At 40.1% G+C, this 22,067-nt stretch overlaps 1 protein-coding gene across 1 annotated transcript in view; it reads right to left on the bottom strand.

Moving 5' to 3' along the window:
- The window catches only part of LOC139712267 (nuclear distribution protein nudE-like 1-A), a 297,794-nt gene that overhangs the window by 48,008 nt on the left and 227,719 nt on the right, over positions 1-22,067 (bottom strand). The window contains exon 7 of the mRNA XM_071624108.1: positions 10,676-10,761. Coding sequence (XP_071480209.1) covers positions 10,676-10,761 — 86 coding nt within the window. The remainder of the gene's footprint in view (positions 1-10,675; positions 10,762-22,067) is intronic.

A 22,067-nucleotide genomic window follows, 5' to 3' on the forward strand; every position in this document is an offset into this window, starting at 1 on the left:
GTAGTGGGGATTTAAATCCTTTCACATTAAGAATCCACCACCTTAGGTTCTGCTTAGCATTCTCAGATAAATGCACTGGATGGTCAAAAAAAGGGAGGTGAGAAGAGAAGGAGTGAAATCTCACTCCTGCCTTGTCTTTGAGACCCTCTTGAAATTTTGCATTTGATTACAGGCTGTCCTCAAGTAGGGGAAAAAAATGGAGATACGCTCCTCTTCAGAGAACCACCGCGGCCGACAAGCGTCAGAGTTACGTAAGACCTGCCAGACTGCTCGATGACCCTTGTAAATCACATCGTTTGTCCACTCTTTGAAGTTCCATGCTCCGCACCAACATTTCTGATAGGTCTTGTACACGCAAGTGGCCATCCCAGATCAATCCTAACTTTGACATATTCTGATTTAATCATATTCCCTAATTCAACTTTATTTTGTACAGGTCTGACATTATTTTGAGGAATATCAACTTCTCAGAATACAACAACAGCCCTGAAACAACAGGGCAGCCATTTAGTTTTCTTGATTCAACATGCATCATCATGTGAGCATAGAGGCCTTTCCTGCTCAAGCCAAGGCCCCGTTTCTTCCTTTTGTTGCTGGTGCATTAACACTGAACAGGCACTGTAAATCATTGCAATGTGCCAGGCCTGCATAAAGTGTGATTCATCATGACCCACAAGCCTAAATACCCATGTGGTGTTTGCAACAAAGTAGTCAAATGGAAAACTCCCACTGTTGCCTACGATGACTGCGACACATGGTTCCACAAGAACTACATGAACATATGCACTCCTGTGTTTAACTCTCTCCGTTATTCAGACTTATCATGGCACTGCCCTGCTTGTGGTATCCCACATTTTAATCAAGCCTCTTTGACTCGACTTACCTTGACAGTGAATCTTGCAACTCCCCAAATGAGCATCATGACAGCCCTGACCCATGTTAGCCTCACCGGCTAACCCCTAGCTTGTCCATCTCCAAACGAGGACAGGCCAAACACCCAGCCTTCTTTATCAAGAAGTACACAGCTCAGAAACTTGGGCGTTCTTGTCATCACTGCCACAGCATAAAAAACAAGGTAGTTGAATTCTGGAACATCTTGAACACAACCAAACCTGGGATTGTCATCCTAACTGAAACGTGGCTGAACCTCAACGTGCAAAACCATGAAATATTTCCCGCCAGTCTGGACTACGAAGTCTTCCGCAGAGATAGACCCGATGGCTGCGGAGGTGTTGCTGTTGCCTCATATCTTTACGCACAACTTCTCTTTTCAGCCAAAACTTGTGAAGCCTCGTTTGTTAGTATTGATCTGATCCCATGAATGACAACAGCCACGTGGAGGAGAGTCCCTCATAGTCAGGGCTGTCTATCGCCCACCAAGTTCTAATGATATTTACATGGACTGCCTATTTAACAACATCCAGAATGTCGCACACCAACACAAGAAATCCATCTTCTGGATTGGCAGTGACGTCAACCTACCTGACATCGAATGGTATGTTCCTCTATCCCTGGCCATTAATACTCACAGAGTATAAGCAAGAACTTAAATCGCCACCATGTTTGAAGCTGGGCTCGACCAAGTCGTCACCTTCCTCACCAGACTAGACAACACGCTTGACTTATTCCTCATCAACTGACTTTCCTGCATCAACAAGTGTCAACCAATACCAGGCATAAGCAATCACGAAATAGTATTCGTGGACACCGACATCAAGCCAAGACGCCGTAAACCAGTGAAACGACGTACGTTGTATATACCTCTGGGACAAAGCCGACATGGAAGTCATCCACAATGAAGGGGAAAAGATGGCAGAAGAATTCATCAGCAAGTTCAACTCATCCTCCTCTGTCAGCGAGGTGTGGTCTACCATTGAATCCTGTCTTCTTAAAATACTGAATCTGGTTCCTTCCAAGATGACTTCCTCCCGCTTCAACCAAACCTGGGCAAACTGGAAAATGAAAAGGCTGAGCAGACAAAAAACAGTTTGCAGACAACAAAGCCCATTCTTGCCATCCCTGTAAAAAAGCACAAATGTGGGCCCGGTACACTACCCTCAAGAAACGACTGCAAAAAGCGTGTAGGGATGCATATGAGACATTTATCAACAGCATTATATGTCCCGACCTCAAGTCCAACCCCAAGCGTTTTTGGAGTTACATCTCAAGCAAATGTTGCCACACCAATAGGGTCACCCCACTCCGAAGTCAACGAGGACCAACATACACTGGAGGCAAAGACAAAGATAACATTCTTAACAACCAGTTCTGCTCTGTCTTCAACAAGGATGAAGATCCTAACAGCCTGCCTGAGCTGGGCCATTCTCCTTTTCCCAATATACCACACATCCAAGTATCAATCAACGGGGGAATCAAGCTTCTGAACAAACTAGACCCAAACAAGGCATCAGGACTAGACAAGATTCTAGCCTGCTTGCTCAAAGAATTGGAAGACAGCCTTGGTCCTGTACTTGCAATTCTCTACCAAGCTTCCATTGACACAGGCACTTTACCAGATATCTGGAAGTCAGCCACAGTCACGCCAATCTTCAAGAAAGGAGACAGGAGCAAACCATGTAACTACCGCCCTATTTCACTCACAGTCATCAGTAGCAAACTGCTGGAACACATCATCCACAGTGCAACAATTCAACACTTTGAGGCATGCAGTATCCTGACAGACGTCCAGCATGGATTCCGCAAAGCTTGCTCAAGTGAATACCAATTGATCATCACTGTGGATGACGTAGCAAACAACCTGGACAATGGATCACAAACAGACTTAATACTTCTCGACTTTGCGAAAGCATTCGACAAAGAAGCCAACAACTCCAAAAACTCGAATACTACGGAATCCAAGGCAGCCTTCTCAGCTGGATTGGTAACTTCTTGCAAGGCAGAGTTCAGCGGGTAGTAGTGGATGGCAAATCATCAGATGAATCTCCCATATCATCCAGTGTGCCCCAGGGCACAGTGTTATAAGACCACTTTTATTTTTGGCTTATATTAATAACTTACAGCCTGTGTGGCAAGGGGCTCCAAAGTGAGACTTTTCGCACATGACTGTGTCATCTACAGAACCACTGAGAATACTGATGAAAGTGCACAAGTCCAGCAGGATCTCAAGGCACTAGAACACTGGGAACACAAGTGGCTAATTACCTTCCATCCAAGTTCTCCACATCACCAAACATTGTCAACCTGTCACATCTACCTACTCCATCCATAGTCACCCTCTGCTGGCAGTACCATCAGCCAAGTACCTGGGTGGTGAAATCACCAACGACCTATCGTGGAACAGGCACATAGACTGTATCACCAACACAGGAATGAGATACCTTGAATTCCTAAAGCGCAACTTGAGCAAATGCCCATCTGCCATCAAGACAACATGTTACAACATTCTTGTCTGACCAATCATGGAGTACACCAGCTGCATTTGGAGATCCATACAGAGAGGAACAAAACCAAGGTTGAATCCTTCCAACACAATGCCGCCCGTTTTGTCACAAATAACTACTCAGAGAAAGTAGCGTCATCACCATGCTAGAGCAGCTTAAGTGGGACCGAGTGGGACTCTCTCGAACACTGGAGAGCTATGGCCAAAACCACCATGATGTTCCGCATTACCAACAACCTCATTGACATTCCTGATGATCAACTCATTCCCCTTAACACTCAAACTAGAGGAGACACAACAAGATGTTTGTCATCCCCAGAACCTGCACATCACTCCCAAGAGGGACATTTTTCTCAGACACCATCCGCCTGTGGAACCACCTGCCTCAAGATGTAGTGAGCTCGACATCATTTGACATCTTTAAATCAAAGATCAAAGACGTCACCTTCAACTAGCCACCCAGGGCAGTGTAGAAGGATTTTAACTTGTATAAAATTTGTTTAGAAACATGTATATATTTTTTGTGCATTTTTATGCCTGGAGTCTCACATTTGTCACCTGGGAGAGCCCACCAAGTGCGCGAGTATACTCTCAGGGGGTTCTGCATAGTACAGGAAAAAAGAAGAAGAAGACAAAGAAGAAACGAGGTCTTTTTGCAGCGCATTTCCAAATAAACTCATCAATGTGCTTTACATCCAAATTTGTCCCATACCAGAGTCAAAAAGAATATAAGAATTTTTTCAAATTTTTTTTAAATATTAAAACCGAGGCTGATGAGCAGAGTTCCTTCGGTAAGGTATTCCATGCAAAGGATCAAACGGTCTTATACCGCTGCTTGAAACAGACAGGATGCGAGTATTGATGTCCACCTCCCTGATACAAGCTAGAGCAAGAGCACAACATGACACAAGAAACAGTATGTGGTACCACGGACCCTACCCACGGTGGTACAAGCTGAGCTGAAAGCTTGTCCGACCGGTTTGAAGCCGGTAACTACGCAGATGCAATGGTGTGATAGATTTGGTAGCAGATGTCAATCACAGAAGTTTTAGAGCGTGTACGCACTGGAAAAGCAGTAATGAGATTACTTGCGAAAACACCTAACCTTGACGGTTTGGAGCATGGGCACAAAGGGGATGTCGAAGATTCCACTCCTCCTCCCACTTCCCTGGTCAAAATGACCCCTATTCCTCTTAACCCATTCCTCCCGCAATTCTCTGAGTGCCTTTTTCATGCCCCCAAACAAGATTCTTTTGCCAGTTGACATAGAACGGACATGTTGGTTATCCACCTGTGAGAAAGCAGTCAAGCGGTACATGTATCCGCTTTCCACAGTCAAGTACATGCGCAATCAAACAATGAAAAAATCAATCGGGTGTAAGGGATGAATAGAGTGTGCGCTGATGGGCTCACACACTCTTTTGTTCTACACAAAACCAGGCACCTGAATGGGGTCAGGGAACACAGATATCTTGATTCTAGTATGCTAAGTCTTGATTGCTGAGTACATGTTCATACGAGTTTTACATCAGAATAAGCGCAGACTAAATCGGAAAAAGGTAAATAATACTCTGATATACACAGTTTTCCAACAGAAAGAGAACAAGTGTTGATAGAATAAACTTTTATCTTTCTATCAAACCCATTTTTCTTGGCAGTATAACACAAATAAACGTGACTTTAGGTCACAAATGCACGCACTCTTGTCTTCATCTTGGGAACCTGGTATACCAGGTTCCCGTATATGTTGCCCCCATGGGAACCTGGTATACCAGGTTCCCTTAAGGAACGGGTTAAGAGCATTAATCTTTATGATTCCTTTCTAGGGAGCGATAGTGGCATCCAAACAAACCATCCAAACAAAATCGTAGCAGCTTTAATTAACATTAATGTCAAGGGACTGCAGCAATTGATCACGATTTAGAATTCTATTCGGCAGGAGGCATTTCAGAATGGCGCCATATTGAAAGCGAATTGTTGGCGCATGTGCAAGCGGGATTTCATTTATGCTTTATGAAGAATTACAAATTAATATGGCAATTTTTACGCACCATGGGAGTCACATTCAATGCTCTTGAGTTACGCTTGATGTGTTGCTACCACATTAGAGCTATGAGTATATGCTGCTTTTACCCCGTTGAGGATGGTTTGATTTTGCTCCAACACGCATTTCCCGTAGACGTTTGCCCGAGTATATTCGGGACTCGTCCTTAACGGGTAAATACGCTCGTGAGGGTGATTGTGCTACACTCTAAAACTGCTGCCCTCTCACGACAGCGGCTTTAGACATGTTCAAGTTTGGTGGTGACCATGGAGATGGTGGCTATCCTCCATGCTTCTGAAATGCTCAAGATATGATGGAGACGATTCGAAGCAATCAAGCCATCCTGTGTAGATTTTTGATGATTGAAGCAGAATCACCGTCTACTGAGATGGGATGGGGGTGTTACCAAAACTTTCACTTGAACAGATTGTCCGATTTTCTACAAACTTTACTGATGTGTAATGCTAATATTTCTGCATTTACTGAATCCACATTTATCCTTTGGAACATCCCCACTTCTCACACAATCGCTACATCTGCAATAGGGACATGACCCTTTAATGATACCTTGAGGAAGTCTACTGATCTTGACTTAACTGAGCTCTGACCTGTGACCCTCTCTGCAAAAAGGATATACCAGCACTTCCCATTTTCTTCCTACCCATAACACCAAGTCAAGGAGCGGCATAAGCGCTTGCCCAATTTCCTGGGGCAAGTGAAAATGAAAGTCGGCCAAGTGTTTTAATAGAACAGTGAGAAAAAATGCTTGCCCAAAATGGGCAATCAAAAAAAGTTTTGAAGCCACCTTTTCTTCACTCCCCCCCCCCCAATTAACCCATAGAGTCAATAAAACAGAAGCACAAAGATAATGATTGTTAGCGACGCAACACACTTTAATTTCATTTTAGCAACTTTCTTACATTTATGTGAAGAAGTGTTAAAGGACAAGTCAACCTTTATACTATACTGTATACATGCGGATTTAGTGAATGCAGCAATATTAGTAGAACACAGTGAAATTTTTTGGGAAATTGGACAATCCGTTCAACGTCACATGTGCAGAACGATATAAGGAAAATATAAAGAGAATTTCACAAAATTGTGCATCGACTTGTCGCTGACGTATGTTGAGGGGTAATATAATTCCCCCTGCCTCCAGAAAACAGGCAAGTCAAGTGTTCTTTTATTATGCGAGAAAAGTGAAAATATGTTGAATTTTCATTATATTTTCTTTATATTGTTCTACACATGTGACATCACAAGCTGTAGTAGTCTTCTCAGCCAGTAGTAACTGAGTAGACACTTCCAAAAAATTCATAACTTTTGAATGGATTGTCCGATTTTCCTCAAACTTTCACTGATGTGTTCTACTAATATTGCTGTATTCACTCAATCCACATGTTAAAGGGGAATACTAAAGAAATAGAATTACATTTGAAGTGAAAGAGCGGGACACATAGAACAATTTGTCGTTTACATCATTTGAAATGGCCTTTTTGAAGTGGAGTTTAATAGAGGATTTTGAAAATTTACACCTGTCACTCCCCTGAAATCTAGGTCACAGCGTAAATTTCGAGGCTGTGCCGATGACGTCATGGGATGAAAGGAATCGCGCAAGGTCTCGAGCGCCGCAGGCCCCCGCGCGCATAATGCATGCATTGTATCATACAAGTTGTTGTAGATAGTATTTGCATTCAAAGTTTAAAAGTTTGTTTTTCGATAATGCACAACATCGTACGTTAAGGCCATGCACTGATGATCAGGATGATTTCTTGGTGGAATTTGAATGTGGGAGCGATGATGAACTGAGTGATACAGTACACTATAGTGATGATAACGATGATGAAACTAGTGATGATGACCCTGGTGAAGTTGGAGAGATAGATGTTGCTGACGAGCCGCACGGCGGGGCGCAGGAGGGAGACACTACGGGCGAGCTAGTGGGGAAGGCCCAGGGCGGTCCGGTTGAAGCGGACGGACTTAGTGGAGATTGGCAGTACGAGCCCTTGCCACACGGCAGGCCAGGGGACAATGTTGGTGACGCAGGACCAATACCAGGTAGACTTCAAAATTTAGATGGGTAAGAGCTTTTTTTTTTTTTTAAATTCTGAACTGAAAATGAACAGAGCTTAGTGCTGACTTGATCTCATACTTCAGAGCAGCAGTAGGCCTAACTGAACACAGCCCAGTCGCTGTAAGTAGCGCAGCGTCTGGTCGGGCTACGTATTATCAATCACACCACACTCACTCCTATACAGCCCAGTCGCTGTACGTAGGTACGCCGCGACAGGTATTCGCACAGCGTACTTACAGCGTCTGGTCGGGCTAACTCACTCCGTACTCCCGTTCACAGCTCATCAGCATTCTATCTAGCAAGAGCTAGGTACTGCACGATCCATTCATTACTTCACAGAGTCCATCAAAGTTTTATCACTATTGCTGAAAATCGCAGTGCTCTGTATCGTTTATTTTATCACCAGATAGGCCGGCCGGCCGGCCTAGTCAAGACTTCGACTTAGCCGATGCCCGCGCATTGATTGCGTGGTATCCAGCATTAGCCATCCACGTACGCCAAATGTTTCGCGAGTTTTTTTTAAATTATTATCATTTTCGCCAATTTCGCGAACCTGGTGCTTTTTGCGAATTTAAAAACACGAGAAAATATGAACTCTCTTTCCGTATACATTTCCTTCTTCCGTGGTGTACTCCACAACCACGAATTTAAGCACTCGCAAAATTATTGGCAAGTCCCGATTCGCGAAAAAATAGACTCGCTAAATACATGTACAATATGTATATGGCATACACAGCTGTAGTACTACCGAGGAACTGCCAATATAATACATTGTACGTATCAAAGAGGTACGAAGCTCACAGGCTTCTCCACACTTTGATACACGGAGGCTACTGCACTGCGACATACTAGTACGCGGCCGGTGATGGGCGCATGCATGTGACTGATTGACTACGAAGCACCATCGTACAGGCACTAGGCCTGACAGCTTCTGTATTCGTGGCCTAAATAACACTTAACAGACTCTTTTTAAACGAGGAAATGTGTGATTTCACAGGAGACTTGAAGTAGAAAACAATTTTATTTCATTTTTTGTGACATTCTGATTAAAAATGTCTTGGGATTTCGGAGTATGAGCCTCGACATCACGCTCTCATCGAGAGCATACATAGGTAAGCTTAGGCTGTTGTGTGATACTTCCGGGTTTGCCTTTCATCCCATGACGTCATGGACATGCCCCCAAAATAACCACGGATCTTCCAATTGAGCGTGATTCAGGATACAATTTTTCTAAGCAGCCGTTCTCCAAAACGCAATTTTCTAAATGGATGAATTAAAGGCCGCTGTGTTTAACATGCTCGATGCTTGAAATGGGGGAATGATCCAACAAAATATGCGTTTCCTTTAGTATTCTGCTTTAATGAAGGTGAACTTGTCCTTTCAATGCAATGCAACATCAACACTCAATTGAACCAAATCAAATTTGTTATTCCAATGTGTTTAAGTGTGCAAATCAATATATGCTGCTTATGCAAATGATTGTGTTTTATTAAGCCCTTAACTTCCAGGAGATTTTCTATACCATTTTCTGTATTACTTTTGGACTTTCGTTTTTGCAAGTAAGATTCATTCTCAAGCAAGTGTTCTCCAACAATTTGAAAATCTACTGGTGAAAAAAAAAAGTTATGTAGTACCATGCAAGTACTTTCAATATTCTTTATTTCAACCAACCGGTTTCTTATTTCTATCCTTCTAAGCAAGTAATATATTACAATTGGATATTCTTATTTGAAGTTACAGCTGGAATATGACACTTACACTGTATTAGCACAGACTGAGGTTGTGGACCAAGAATGCTAACCTCTGCGATCACTTTTTCCACGTAATCTTTAAATCAATTTTTCCCTGTCCACCAATTTACATCACCATGTACATTCCATGCTGAAGTAATGGTGTAAAAAGATAGCGTAGTGACCTTTGAATCTGAACTCCAACCACTCACCACTAAAAATATCACTGATGGTAATTAATACCCCTTGCCCAACATACTAATCATAACAGCTACTCTTGAAAAGTATGTCTCACACAACTTAAACTCATGATCACCACATGTGCCAAATTTCTCTTGGATTACTCACAGAGAAAGGAAGAACTTCAATCTACAAGGCTTTTTCCTGATTTGGGGAGCAAAATGCACTGTTAACTATGACAATACACTTCTGTTGCTCTTAAAAATTTGTCCTGCACAACTTTACATCAAAGTCACCATGTGACCACCTTTATCAATGTCACCATCTACTCAATCATTTCAAAACTGGGGTTCAATCAAGGATTTTACCTGATTTGGGCCATAATGCACTGTTACCATCATGGTAATTGGATCAGTCTGCACTCTTGAAAAATGAGTCTTGTGCAACTTTGCATCTAAATTTTCAGGTGAGCATTTTTTTTTTTTGGGTTAAATTACTTAAAAACTGGAGTAGTTTACTCTACAAGACTCTGACCCAATATTGAGACATGATATGCTGTTACCATGATGGCAATGCTCTTTCTGCTATTAACTAAAAAATGTGTCTTGCACAAATTTACATTAAGCTTAACATGTGTGCGAACTTTCTTCAGAATAGTTTGAAAGCTTGAGAAGTAGATCAATCCTCAAGCCTTTCACCTGATGTCGAGGGCCATAATGTGCTGTTACCATGGCAACCACTTTCTGCTACTCTTGAAAAATGTACCTTGCATAACTTTACATTGAGCTCAACATGCGTGCCACATCCATTTGAATCGTTTGACAACTGGAGAAGTTAAGTTTGATTTGCAAGTTTTTCTTTTTTACGGGAGGGGTAGTGCCCTGTTACCATGGCAATTAAAACTTATTTTCCATCAAATGACTTCTTTATATTGATTTTAATCAAGAACAATGCTAAAATGTCTCTTAGACTCAAAATATTGTTACTATTAATCATCTGTTCTACATGTAGGTACCTTGAAGATCACTTCATGACTACTTGTTAGAATACGGAAATGATTTGAACTTATTATAAATCTTGCATTTTACTCTGTAAAGCTTCCTTTCCTATTAACCATCATCTTTCAATCAATTTCTAGCAAAAGTCTGTATGGCCAAAAGTGATGTGTACTGCAATAGACAGGTGACTTGCAGAGCCCAGTGTCAGAAGGATTTCCTCTTCATGCAGATTAGAAAGATAAAACTTACCCCAACTTTTCTGAGCAGATCTCCAACAATGTTGAGCGCAGATACCCTGGCGGATGGTGTAAGGGGTGCACTGCCACTGTTAGCTCCTGATGTCAGGTATTAACAAAGAAACCAAGAAACAAACACAATCATACTTTCTTTCTAAAATTATCACGAACTACTGGTGAAACTAGACTTTGAAATTTGTCAAGACATACAAATTAGGTGATCCATTCAATCAATGATTGGGGGCAGTTGGACATGTAATTTTAAAATCTGAATATTGACAACAGCATATTAAGAATGACTGGCATAGAGATAAGGCATAAAACAGTAATTCTTTAAAGATTCATTTCATATTTTTCTCTTTACTGTGACGTTATCAACTTGATAAAACTAGAGCACTCACACTCGAGCACATGTATCCCCCCAACCCGTCTCCCATACCCCATCTGGATTACTTTTTAGGCCAGAATGTTGTATAATATGGCAACTGTCGCAGGATACAATAAAATCCGACAAGAAATGAGGCTAGTATATAGCACATACAAGGAATATGACATGTCATCCTATAAAAGTTTGAACAATGAGAGCGCTGGCAATGAAAATTTCTGTTACCTAGAATAACTCCACATAAACCTCAATAGCAAGTTCGAATAAAATCCGACAAAAATGTGGCTGATAGAGCATGCACAAGAAATGTGACTGGCATCCAAGTTGGAGCACTGAGGGCACCACCACCACAAACTGTTGTGTCCTTCATGTACATGTAAAATGACCATCCGTTCACCGATCCTTAGCAAGTCTGAATAAAATCCCATGAGAAATGAGGTTACAAGTAGTATAGCACATACAAGAAATATGACATGGCATCCTTAAAAGTCGGAACGAGGCCACTGTCAATGCAAACTTTTGTTAACTAGAATAACCCCCCAAAAACCTCCATAGCAAGTTTGAATAAAATCCGACAAGAAATGTGGCTTATAAAGCATATATACAAGAAATGTGACATGGCCTCCACGTCGGAACACGGAGGGTGCCGTCACCACAAACTGTTGCGTCCTTCATGTAGAATGACCACCCATACACCTCCTTGGCAAGTCCGAGTAAAATCCAGTAACAATCAAGTTATTGCCTAAATAAGCATGCATTTTTGCAAATTTTGACATGATCAGGGTGACCTTTGACCCTGTAAAAGGTGGAACAGTGAGGGCAGCATTATCAATAGGTGTAGGTGTATAGATTTGACTATGATACATTTACTTACCAAATTTGAAAAAAATCGGTCAAGAAACAAGGCCAGCGTCGCACACACAAGCAGACCCTGTTAAATTTACCTTTACATGTATAAAGATGGAACAAGCGAGGGCGCCACCACCAAAAACAATATAGGCATCTTCATTTCACTATAATGCACCTTTTTGCCAAATTTAAAGAAAATCTGATAAGAAATGAGGCTGATAGAGCACAAACAAGAAATGTGACATGGCTTCCTAGTCGGAACACTGAGGGCGCCGTCACCACAAACTGTTGCGTCCTTCATGTAGAATGACCACCCATACACCTCCTTGGCAAGTCCGAGTAAAATCCAGTAACAATCAAGTTATTGTCTAAATAAGCATGCATTTTTGCAAATTTTGACATGATCAGGGTGACCTTTGACCCTGTAAAAGGTGGAACAGTGAGGGCAGCATTATCAATAGGTGTAGGTGTATGATTCGACTATGATACATTTACATAGCAAATTTGAAAAAAATCGGTCAAGAAACAAGGCCAGCGTCGCACACACAAGCAGACCCTGTTAAATTTACCTTTTCATGTAAAAAGACGGAACAAGCGAGGGTGCCATCACCAAAAACAATAGGCGTCTTTGTTTTACCATAATACACCTTCATGCCAAATTTGAAGATGATCGAAGAAGAACTGCAGCCAGTTTAGCGCTCACAAGAAAATCTCTGCGGCGGACGCGGACGCGGCGCAACGAGGCCAAATCCATAGTATCCTCCGAACTCTGTTCGGGGGATACAATTATTGACCCTAATTTATATAGGGCCAAGTAAAAAAAGAAACCAGTTTCTCGTCCTCGCGCGCATCGATTTTGGCCGCCGCATCGATTTTTTTACTATTTACTATTTTCAAAATGGCGCTGAAAATACCAAGAAATTCATAATTCTCGTCCCAGCCCGCTCCCCGCCCGCATCGATTTTCAGTTGCCGCATGGACTTTTTTGATATTTACTATTTTTTCGGAAGCCGAAAAAAAAAAAAAATCAACAATTCACCTACCAATCGTGATGTCTTATTTCTAATTACGCCTTGCGTCCTCTACTTAGCTGTAGTACGGCTGTAGCTCCTGTAGTGCGTATGTAACAACGCATGCATTTCACACTGCGAGCTCGGCAAGAAGGAATGACCCACAAGGCAGTTGAACTGTAGTTGGATGGGCGGCGGGCCTGGGCTGTGATGTACAGCGCACTCGGTACGTCGTGATGTAGTCAGGACGTTTGTATCACCCCTAAATGTAATATCAACGCTAAATGTAATATCGACCCTAAATGTAATACACCTTAACCCTAAATGTAATAACAACCTTAAATGTAATACATTTTAACGCTAAATGTAACAATCGAGTCAACCCTAAATGTAATACATTTTAACCCTAAATGTAATAACCGAGACAACCCTAAATGTAATACATGTCAACCCTAAATGTAATATCGACCCTAAATGTAATACATGTCAACCCTAAATGTAATATCGACCCTAAATGTAATACTTTTTAACCCTAAATGTAATATCGACCCTAAATGTAATACATCTTAACCCTAAATGTAATATCGACCCTAAATGTAATACACCTCAACCCTAAATGTAATACACCTCAACCCTAAATGTAATAACAACCCTAAATGTAATACATTTCAACCCTAAATGTAATATCGACCCTAAATGTAATACACCTCAACCCTAAATGTAATACACCTCAACCCTAAATGTAATAACAACCCAAAATGTAATACATTTCAACCCTAAATGTAATATCGACCCTAAATGTAAAACATCTTAACGCTAAATGTAATGCCGACCCTAAATGTAATACATCTTAACGCTAAATGTAATAATAACCCTAAATGTAATACATTTTAACGTTAAATGTAATAACAATCCTCAATGTAATTCATGTCAACCCTATCAAATTATAATATATTCAACGCTTAATGTAATTACGACCGTAAATGTATACACCTGATTATATAGAGAGGGTCAGCAACGCAGAATATCGGGCAAAATGTCAGGGGGTATACGAAGGAGATATGACGCAACTTTCTCTCGCACTCTTGAAGAACGATAATAGTTGGTTAGACTTGTTTTTGTTGTTTACCCAGGTAAAAATCACACAGTCTTATTAAATCTATCGTTTGCTGCAAAGTTAATTAGGTCCATGTGACATAGTTCTTAAATCTATTAGCTTTATCATGCTATCACATAAATATTTTGTATTCCAATCTTTATTCAGTGTTCATTATTGCTAGAGTTTTGTTGAAAAAGAAAAAAAAATGGGCAAAAGTTAAGTCAGTTTGCCTTACTCATACATTCATATATCATAGGAAAGTCAATATATAAATGGTGACTCAAAGATGATAAAAAAGACATCTATTTCTTTTTGCTTTACTGGCATTTTTAAATTTATTTCGTGTACCCTCCCCAAGACCAATTATTGTCCCAGTTTCGTGTAAGTATAGCCATGATTACCAGGAGTCGTGAACAATGTCATGAGGCTAATATTTCGGACAGTGATTTGCTGCCATGTCAATATGTGACAGATATTTCGTCATTGAAAACATTACATAGATAATGATGGTTCGTAAACAAATTTGCGAAATCTTTCTAAATCTTTCTAATTTCTGATTTTCTCAATCTACTCGCTTATTATCCCGTTTCATCAGTAGGTATATATTTTTTTTCTTGCAATATTATTCATATTCAGAATTTCCTTGCAAAGAATTTTTGCTCATTTTTTTTTCTTTTTCATCAAAACTTTAAACAAACATGAACACTGACTGAAGACTGGAATACAAAATGTTTATGTGATTGTATGATAAAGGTATAGATTAAAAAGAAAAACTATGTCGAATATACCTAATTAACTTTGCAGCAAACAAAGGAATTAATAAGACTGTGTGATCTTTACCTGAGTAAACAACAAAAACAAATCTAAGCAGCTATTGCTGCTCTTTCAAGAGTGCTATAAAAAGTTGCGTCATATCCCCTTCATGTACCCCCTGACCTTTTGCCCGATATTCTGCGTTGGTTACACTCTCTATAATGAGGTTTTTACATTTAGGGTGGTAATTACATTAAGCGTCAAGATGTATCACATTAAGAGTTGACATGAATTACATTTAGGATTGTTATTACATTTAGGGTTGTTATTACATTTAGCGTTAAGATGTATTACATTTAGGGTCGATATTACATTTAGCGTTGAGATGTATTACATTTAGGGTCGATATTACATTTAGGGTTGAAATGTATTACATTTAGGGTTGTTATTACATTTAGGGTTAAGGTGTATTACAGTTAGGGTCGATATTACATTTAGGGTTAAGATGTATTACATTTAGGGTCGATATTACATTTAGGGTTAAAAAGTATTACATTTAGGGTTGACTCGATTATTACATTTAGCATTAAAATGTATTACATTTAGGGTTGTTATTACATTTAGGGTTAAGATGTATTACATTTAGGGTCGATATTACATTTAGGGTTAAGATGTATTACATTTAGGGTTAAAAAGTATTACATTTAGGGTCGATATTACATTTAGGGTTGACATGTATTACATTTAGGGTTGTCTCCGGTTATTACATTTAGGGTTAAAATGTATTACATTTAGGGTTGACTCGATTATTACATTTAGCGTTAAAATGTATTACATTTAGGGTTGTTATTACATTTAGGGTTAAGATGTATTACATTTAGGGTCGATATTACATTTAGCGTTGATATTACATTTAGGGGTGATACAACGTTGAGCACCTTCTGTATATTTCTCTTGTGCTGTTGCCCGCTTCGTGTGCTGCTAGATCGATTGCGCAATGTAACCACAAACCCCGTTATTACGAGATCCGTGGGACCGGCGATATTACCTCATTATAACCGGTACCTCGTTATAACCATACTCATTAAAAACAAAGAAAAACATAAGCATGACGTCATATACCCATCCATGAAACTTAAACATATCCTTTGCGTTATTATTACACAATTATTGAGCGTTATTATGGAGAGAATAAAGGGAGATTATTTGTGAATTAGATGAAGAAATAGAGGCTGAAATGATAAGTTAATTCTTTATTGTAATTCTTGTTTGTTAAGCTTTTTTTAAACACCAGCGCAAATATAGGGGCAAACATATACTGTAGAGTAACATACAGGCCTTGTTTACCGTAACTTGCTAGGTATTTTTACGCTGTTGGTGCCCAGCGGGCATGCGACGATTTCATGAATCATTTCGGCTGTATCTGGTACTGTACATGTACAATGTATGATCGTTGCGCCCAAATGGATTAAAAATGCGTTCTTTATTTTCTTCCGAAAATCTCTTCGCGTTTTGTACGACCGTTCTTGAAAATATGTGACAGGATTGAATGTGGGAGGTTGTCATCCTGTTTATGCAAATCTGTACCAGATCTATTCAAACTAATAAATGCGTTTGTTTCTTTTTCTGATTTAGGTTAACATGCGTCATTCAACTTTTTTTACGCTACTGTCACCTGGCGAGATCGCGATGATTTCAGAGTAACATAGTTATTACGTGCGTTGTTTACCGCTAACTTGCAAGGTATTTTATGCTGTTGGTGCCCAGCGGGAATTTGATAATTTCATGAATCATTTGGCTGTAATTTTATATAATGTATGATCGTTGCGCTCGAAGGGATTAAAAATGCGTTCTTTATTTTCTTCCGAAAATCTCTTCGCGTTTTGTACATCCGTTCTTGAACTGTTGAATGCGTTTGTTTCTATTTCCGAGCACCGATTAAGTAGGTTAATATGTGTTATTCAACAATTTTTACGCTACTATGTCACCCGGCGAGATCGCAATGATTTCATTCATTATTTTGGCTTTAATCATACACACTCATATTTAAATTATCATTCGTTAAATGATGATGAACACATCCAGATCTATTCAAACTAATACATGCGTTTGTTTCTTTTTCCGAGCACCGATTAAGTAGGTTAACATGCGTTATTCAACTATTTTTACTCTACTGTCACCTGGCAGGATCGCGATGATTTCACTAATTATTTCTGCTTTGATCATACACACTCATATTTAAATTATCATTTGTTAAATGATAATGAACAAATCCAGATCTGTTCATACTAATAAATGCGTTTGCTTCTTTTTCTGAACACCGATTAAGTATAGGTTAACATGCGTTACTCAACTATTTTAACGCTACTGTCACCCGGCGGGATCGGGGCGATGATTTTATTATTTCGGCTTTAATCATCCAAACTCATATTTGCTCAAAACCAGCAAAAGAACTGGAAGTCGCAACTAAAATTGGAAAGGATATAATGATGAGTTGCACGCGCATTCCAATTGTCCATTTTTGGTCAAATTTTATTGTCGCTACATGAAAAGTTTTGAATGCGTTATCTATTTTTTTTTCTCATTGCGCTGTGGTCTGACCTCATATCACGCACGCGTTTCTCGCGAAAAAGAAAACCGAATGATTATGTTTCATAATTAGTAGGAACATCGGAAGGTGTTCCTGTGTCTTATCGCGTGATTAAGAAGAAAACATGGAAGGAACGGTTCTCTGCAAAACGGGAAAAGACGTGGATAGCGAGATTTTGGTTTCCAATGTTTCATTTGTCACGTGTTTGAAAGCGGCAATTTGGTCAAGAAATGGAACCTCGTTATATCCGATCAAATTGTTTGTTTTTCTTTATCATGATTTAGCGAAATTGTCCTCGTTATAACCGGAATCTCGTTATGACTGAACACGTTATAACCGATTCGTTCTGCCATTACACGCAAAGGAAAACGGTACCGACGCGATCACCTCGTCATAAGCGGTTCCTCGTTATAACCGAACTCGTTATAACGGGGTTTCCCTGTAGTAGAGGGGACCAGCCAGCCAGCATAGCATGCGTTCTGGAGCTGGAAAAAAATCGTGGAGTGATGGAGAGAACCGATCTCAAGCGCACGTGTGCACAGCGAACGGCTTTAAATAGTGAATATAGTATTAAACTGGTTCGTATTGTCTTTCAGTGAAAAGGAAATCAGGTGGTTGTTTCACAGGGTTGACAATTGGCAGCACCGTCTGCGGCATTTTAAATCCTTGAGCGAATAAGTTTTCATATGAGAAAAGATCTAACTCAGTAAGTTTGTGTTGTGTTGAAAGGCAAAAATAATGCTATGCATTTCCAGAGATAATGGTTGGATTCGTAGGTTCAACAAGTGATGCATAAATGTGTATATTTTATGTTAAAAAAACGTGTTTTTTTTTTTCCATACCCTTGATATAACTGAATGAATACAGTCACAGTGTAGTTAAATTGGTATACTTGTCATGCATAAACAGCAATATACGCAGATTTGGTGCATCACTCAAATGATAAGTGGTTTATATCACACATATAAACACATATTACTTTCATTTTGACAATCCTCGAAAAAATAGTAAGATATAAAATAGTAAGGACCTCCCTCATCGCCTTGCTCAAAAAACCCGGACGAGAAACTACTTTCTTTTTTTACTTGGCCTAACCCAAATGGCATCTGAACAAAGATGTATTAACCATAGAATGATTCATCTGACACTGTGTTAATAAGCGCAAAGTATGAGAACAACAGGCAATGTATGTTAGAAAATAACATGAAAAATGTTTGACCTTGGACCCTAATTTAAACAGCCAAGATGACATCTGATCAAGTACTTGTTGCTTGATGAAATGATTCATTTGACATGGTGTGTGAGGGTGATAAGACATGGGTTTCCCAACAATTTGACCCTTGACCCTGATTTACATATGCAACATTTTATACTTGTTGCATAAAAGTTTTAAACTGAGAACTAGAAATGTCGCTATGGCGACTGGTATGCCTCCGCCATAATGCATGATTCTCCTAATAGGTCTAGATAGTCCATGTGGACAATGTGTGATTACATTTTCACAAAACTGGCAAAATATTGAAATGACAAGTTTGTCAGAAATGTGTTGAATGTTCACCTTCCTTGAACTTGGTTTAATTGGATGAATAGGAGAGCATGTATTTGGGGATTTAAGGACTTTAACTTGACTTTGACCCATTCATACATTTATGCATTGAGTAATTTTCATGGTACCGGTATGGAGAAAAAGTGCAATTTCTGTACTGAATAGTAAATTGTTACCATGTTCATCTGGCCTTAGACCCTAAAATTCATAAGATAATCACTTTCAGGTAGAACATGCATAGATATGCAGTAGGTTTCACGATAAATTGAGCCACTTCCGAGATATGGAGGAAAAAGTTAGTTCAGCACTTTCACTTGATCTTTGACCTTTTGACCTTTGAGGCAATAAAAAAAGAAAAAGAAAAAAAAAACTCTCCAGAGAATTTCTATTAGGTAACACATGCATACATCAAATGTAAAAAAAAAAAAATACTAATCCTGCTGGCATTGCATGAACATGAGGGAAATAGTAAAATTTTGAAGTGTTGCACTTGACCTTTGACCCCTGACCTTTGACCCCATGAACCCTACATTCTCTAGATAATCACTGCCAGTCAGTACATGTATATATACTACGTTCCATGAAGATACCTTGAACAATTTTCCAATTTACAGAGAAAAAAAAGAAGTTTTAATACTTTTACTCAACCTTTTGACCTTTGACCTTTGACCTCATGACCCAAACTTTCACCAGAGAATCTAAATTGGGTAATACATGTATACACTAAGTTTCAAGAAAATATCTTCAGGCATTGCATAGATATGGTGGAAATAGTGAAATTTTATGTATTTGACCTTGACCTTTGACCTTGAGCACGTGCACCCAAAAGTTGATAGGCACAACTTCACCCCCTAATACACATACATGCCAAGTTTCATCAGGATACCTCAACAGCTTTTGATAGTTACCTCGTCCACAAAATTCATTACGGACGGACGGAAAGACGGACGGAAGGACGGACGGACGGAAGGACGGACGGAAGGACGGACGGACGGACGGACAACCCGAAAACATAATGCCTCCGGCACCACTTTGTGGCGGAGGCATAAAAACTCTGATAAAAGCTGAACTCAGGTCAAACAAATTTTATGCAACAGGCCCCTAATCTGACCATGAGAATCAGATGTGATCCTCATAACAAGATACAATTGGCTGCCTGTCTGTCAATGTACGCCAGCACCAAATGTTCTGTGGCAGACATTCCCCCTCAAAAGAGAAAGAAAAACAAGAGACCCGGAGGTCTCGCGCTCACCTGAGTATCGCAAGTTCACCTTCCATGCATTCTGGCAGACTCTTACCTGAGAAGATTGGAAACTTGTGGTGGGGTAGCTTTGAGAGCTGGGGGCATGGTGTCCATTTGCATATTCCATCACACTGGTAAAATACCTGAAAGGTACACTGTACTTTATAGAATGTTGGACTATGCAGTTTTTGAAAAAAAAAAGACTTAAAGCCCTATCACTTTTGATTCTAGAGAACAATATCATTGATTATTACCTATACGAGGTAGTTTTGCAAGGCAATTACAGTTGGTATTTTGCAGGGTCGTGGAGTTCAGCAGGTGACATTAGAGCATATCACGAGCATCCGGGTTTTTACATATACAGTGGACTCCCGTTATAACGAAATCCTCGGGACCGGCAGTTTTCTTTCGTTATATCGGAATTTTGTTATAACCGAACAAATAAACAATAGAAATACATAGAGTGGATGACATTGCAGCCCAAATTTTTACTTCGTTATAACCAGAATTTTGTTATAACCGTGTTCGTTATAACAGGAGTGCACTGTAAAACAGGGAGGTGGGAAGAGAAGGAGTGGAATCTCTCTTCCCACCTCCCTGCTTTACATGTACACATTCCGATCGACCACAAAGAGAAAACATTCAAGGAGGCCGCTGTGTGTCGATTACATGCACCGCAGAAGAACGGCGATAAATCAACTCATACAAGGTCGACCACTTCCAGCAGCACTACGCGTCAAACAATGACTAGTCCATTAAGTGCTCAATGACTGCACGGTGACCATCAGTTATTACAACTCTCCCAATTGAAACAGAAGCAAAAATAGAGTGTAAAAGCGTTCAGATGTTTGAAGTTAGCCTGTTACAGCTACATATGTATCTTTGAAGTTGGAGTTGAATGATGTACATTGATGAACAATTTTTCAATTATTCGACATGTTGGTGATGATCTACAGGTAGTCAAATGTGGCTTGATCTATATCATAGTGTATAGCTGTATTCACATATTTTCCTAATTTACCTAGGGGATAGGTAATAATTATGATATTGACTGGCCTTGAGGGAGATACCAGATAAATATTGCCCGCACTGAAAGAATATTGCCCTCGTCTTCGACTCGAGCAATATTCTTTCAGTTTGGGCAATATTTTCTGGTATCTCCCTCGAGGCCAGTCAATATTATATAAATATTCCTTAATTTCGGCGGTGCATTTGGATTCCCCCCCCCCTCCCTGCAATGAACAAACTTGGAACTACGGTCATCAATGTACAAACTCAAAGTAACTTTGCTTTATCAAGTCTGGTTCTAGAGAAGAATTGTAAATATTCCTTAACATTGGGGGGGGGGGGGGATTAGGCCCCCGTGGGTCCCCAAAGGGGAGCACGGTGCCCTGTTGAGCAAATTGAGATCTTAACCCCCTGGCATGCTACCTGTCAAGTTTGGTGAATATTCATCAAGGGGTTTTCAACGATTATGAACATGTACAATTTACATCACCATTTGGACCCATTCCACCCCCTACTCCCTGATTCTGACCCCTGATTCTGCCATGAACAAACTTGAAACTACTGTCATCAATATACTGACTCATTGTATTAACTTAGCTCAATCACTTCTGGTTCTAGAGAAAATCTTTAAAGATTCCTTACTGGGGGGTGGGTTGGGCCCCCAGGTGGGGCATGGTGCCCATTTGATGGAATTGAGATTCTATCCCCCTAGGGATGCTACCTGCCTAGTTTGGTGAACATTCATGGGGTTTTCAAGAAAGAGATGAAAATTTACAATTCAGGCCCCCTGGGGCCCCCCAGGTGGGGCATAGTGCCCATATGATGGAAATGAGATTCTATTCCCCTAGGGATGCTACCTGCCAAGTTTGGTGAAAATTGATCAGGGCATTTGCAAGAGAAAGATAAAAATGTACAATTTGGG

Source organism: Diadema antillarum, unplaced genomic scaffold, assembly GCF_040938485.1.
Source record: "Diadema antillarum isolate AM-2024a unplaced genomic scaffold, OU_Dant_1.0 seq00001781_RagTag, whole genome shotgun sequence".
Taxonomy (NCBI): Eukaryota; Metazoa; Echinodermata; class Echinoidea; order Diadematoida; family Diadematidae; genus Diadema; species Diadema antillarum.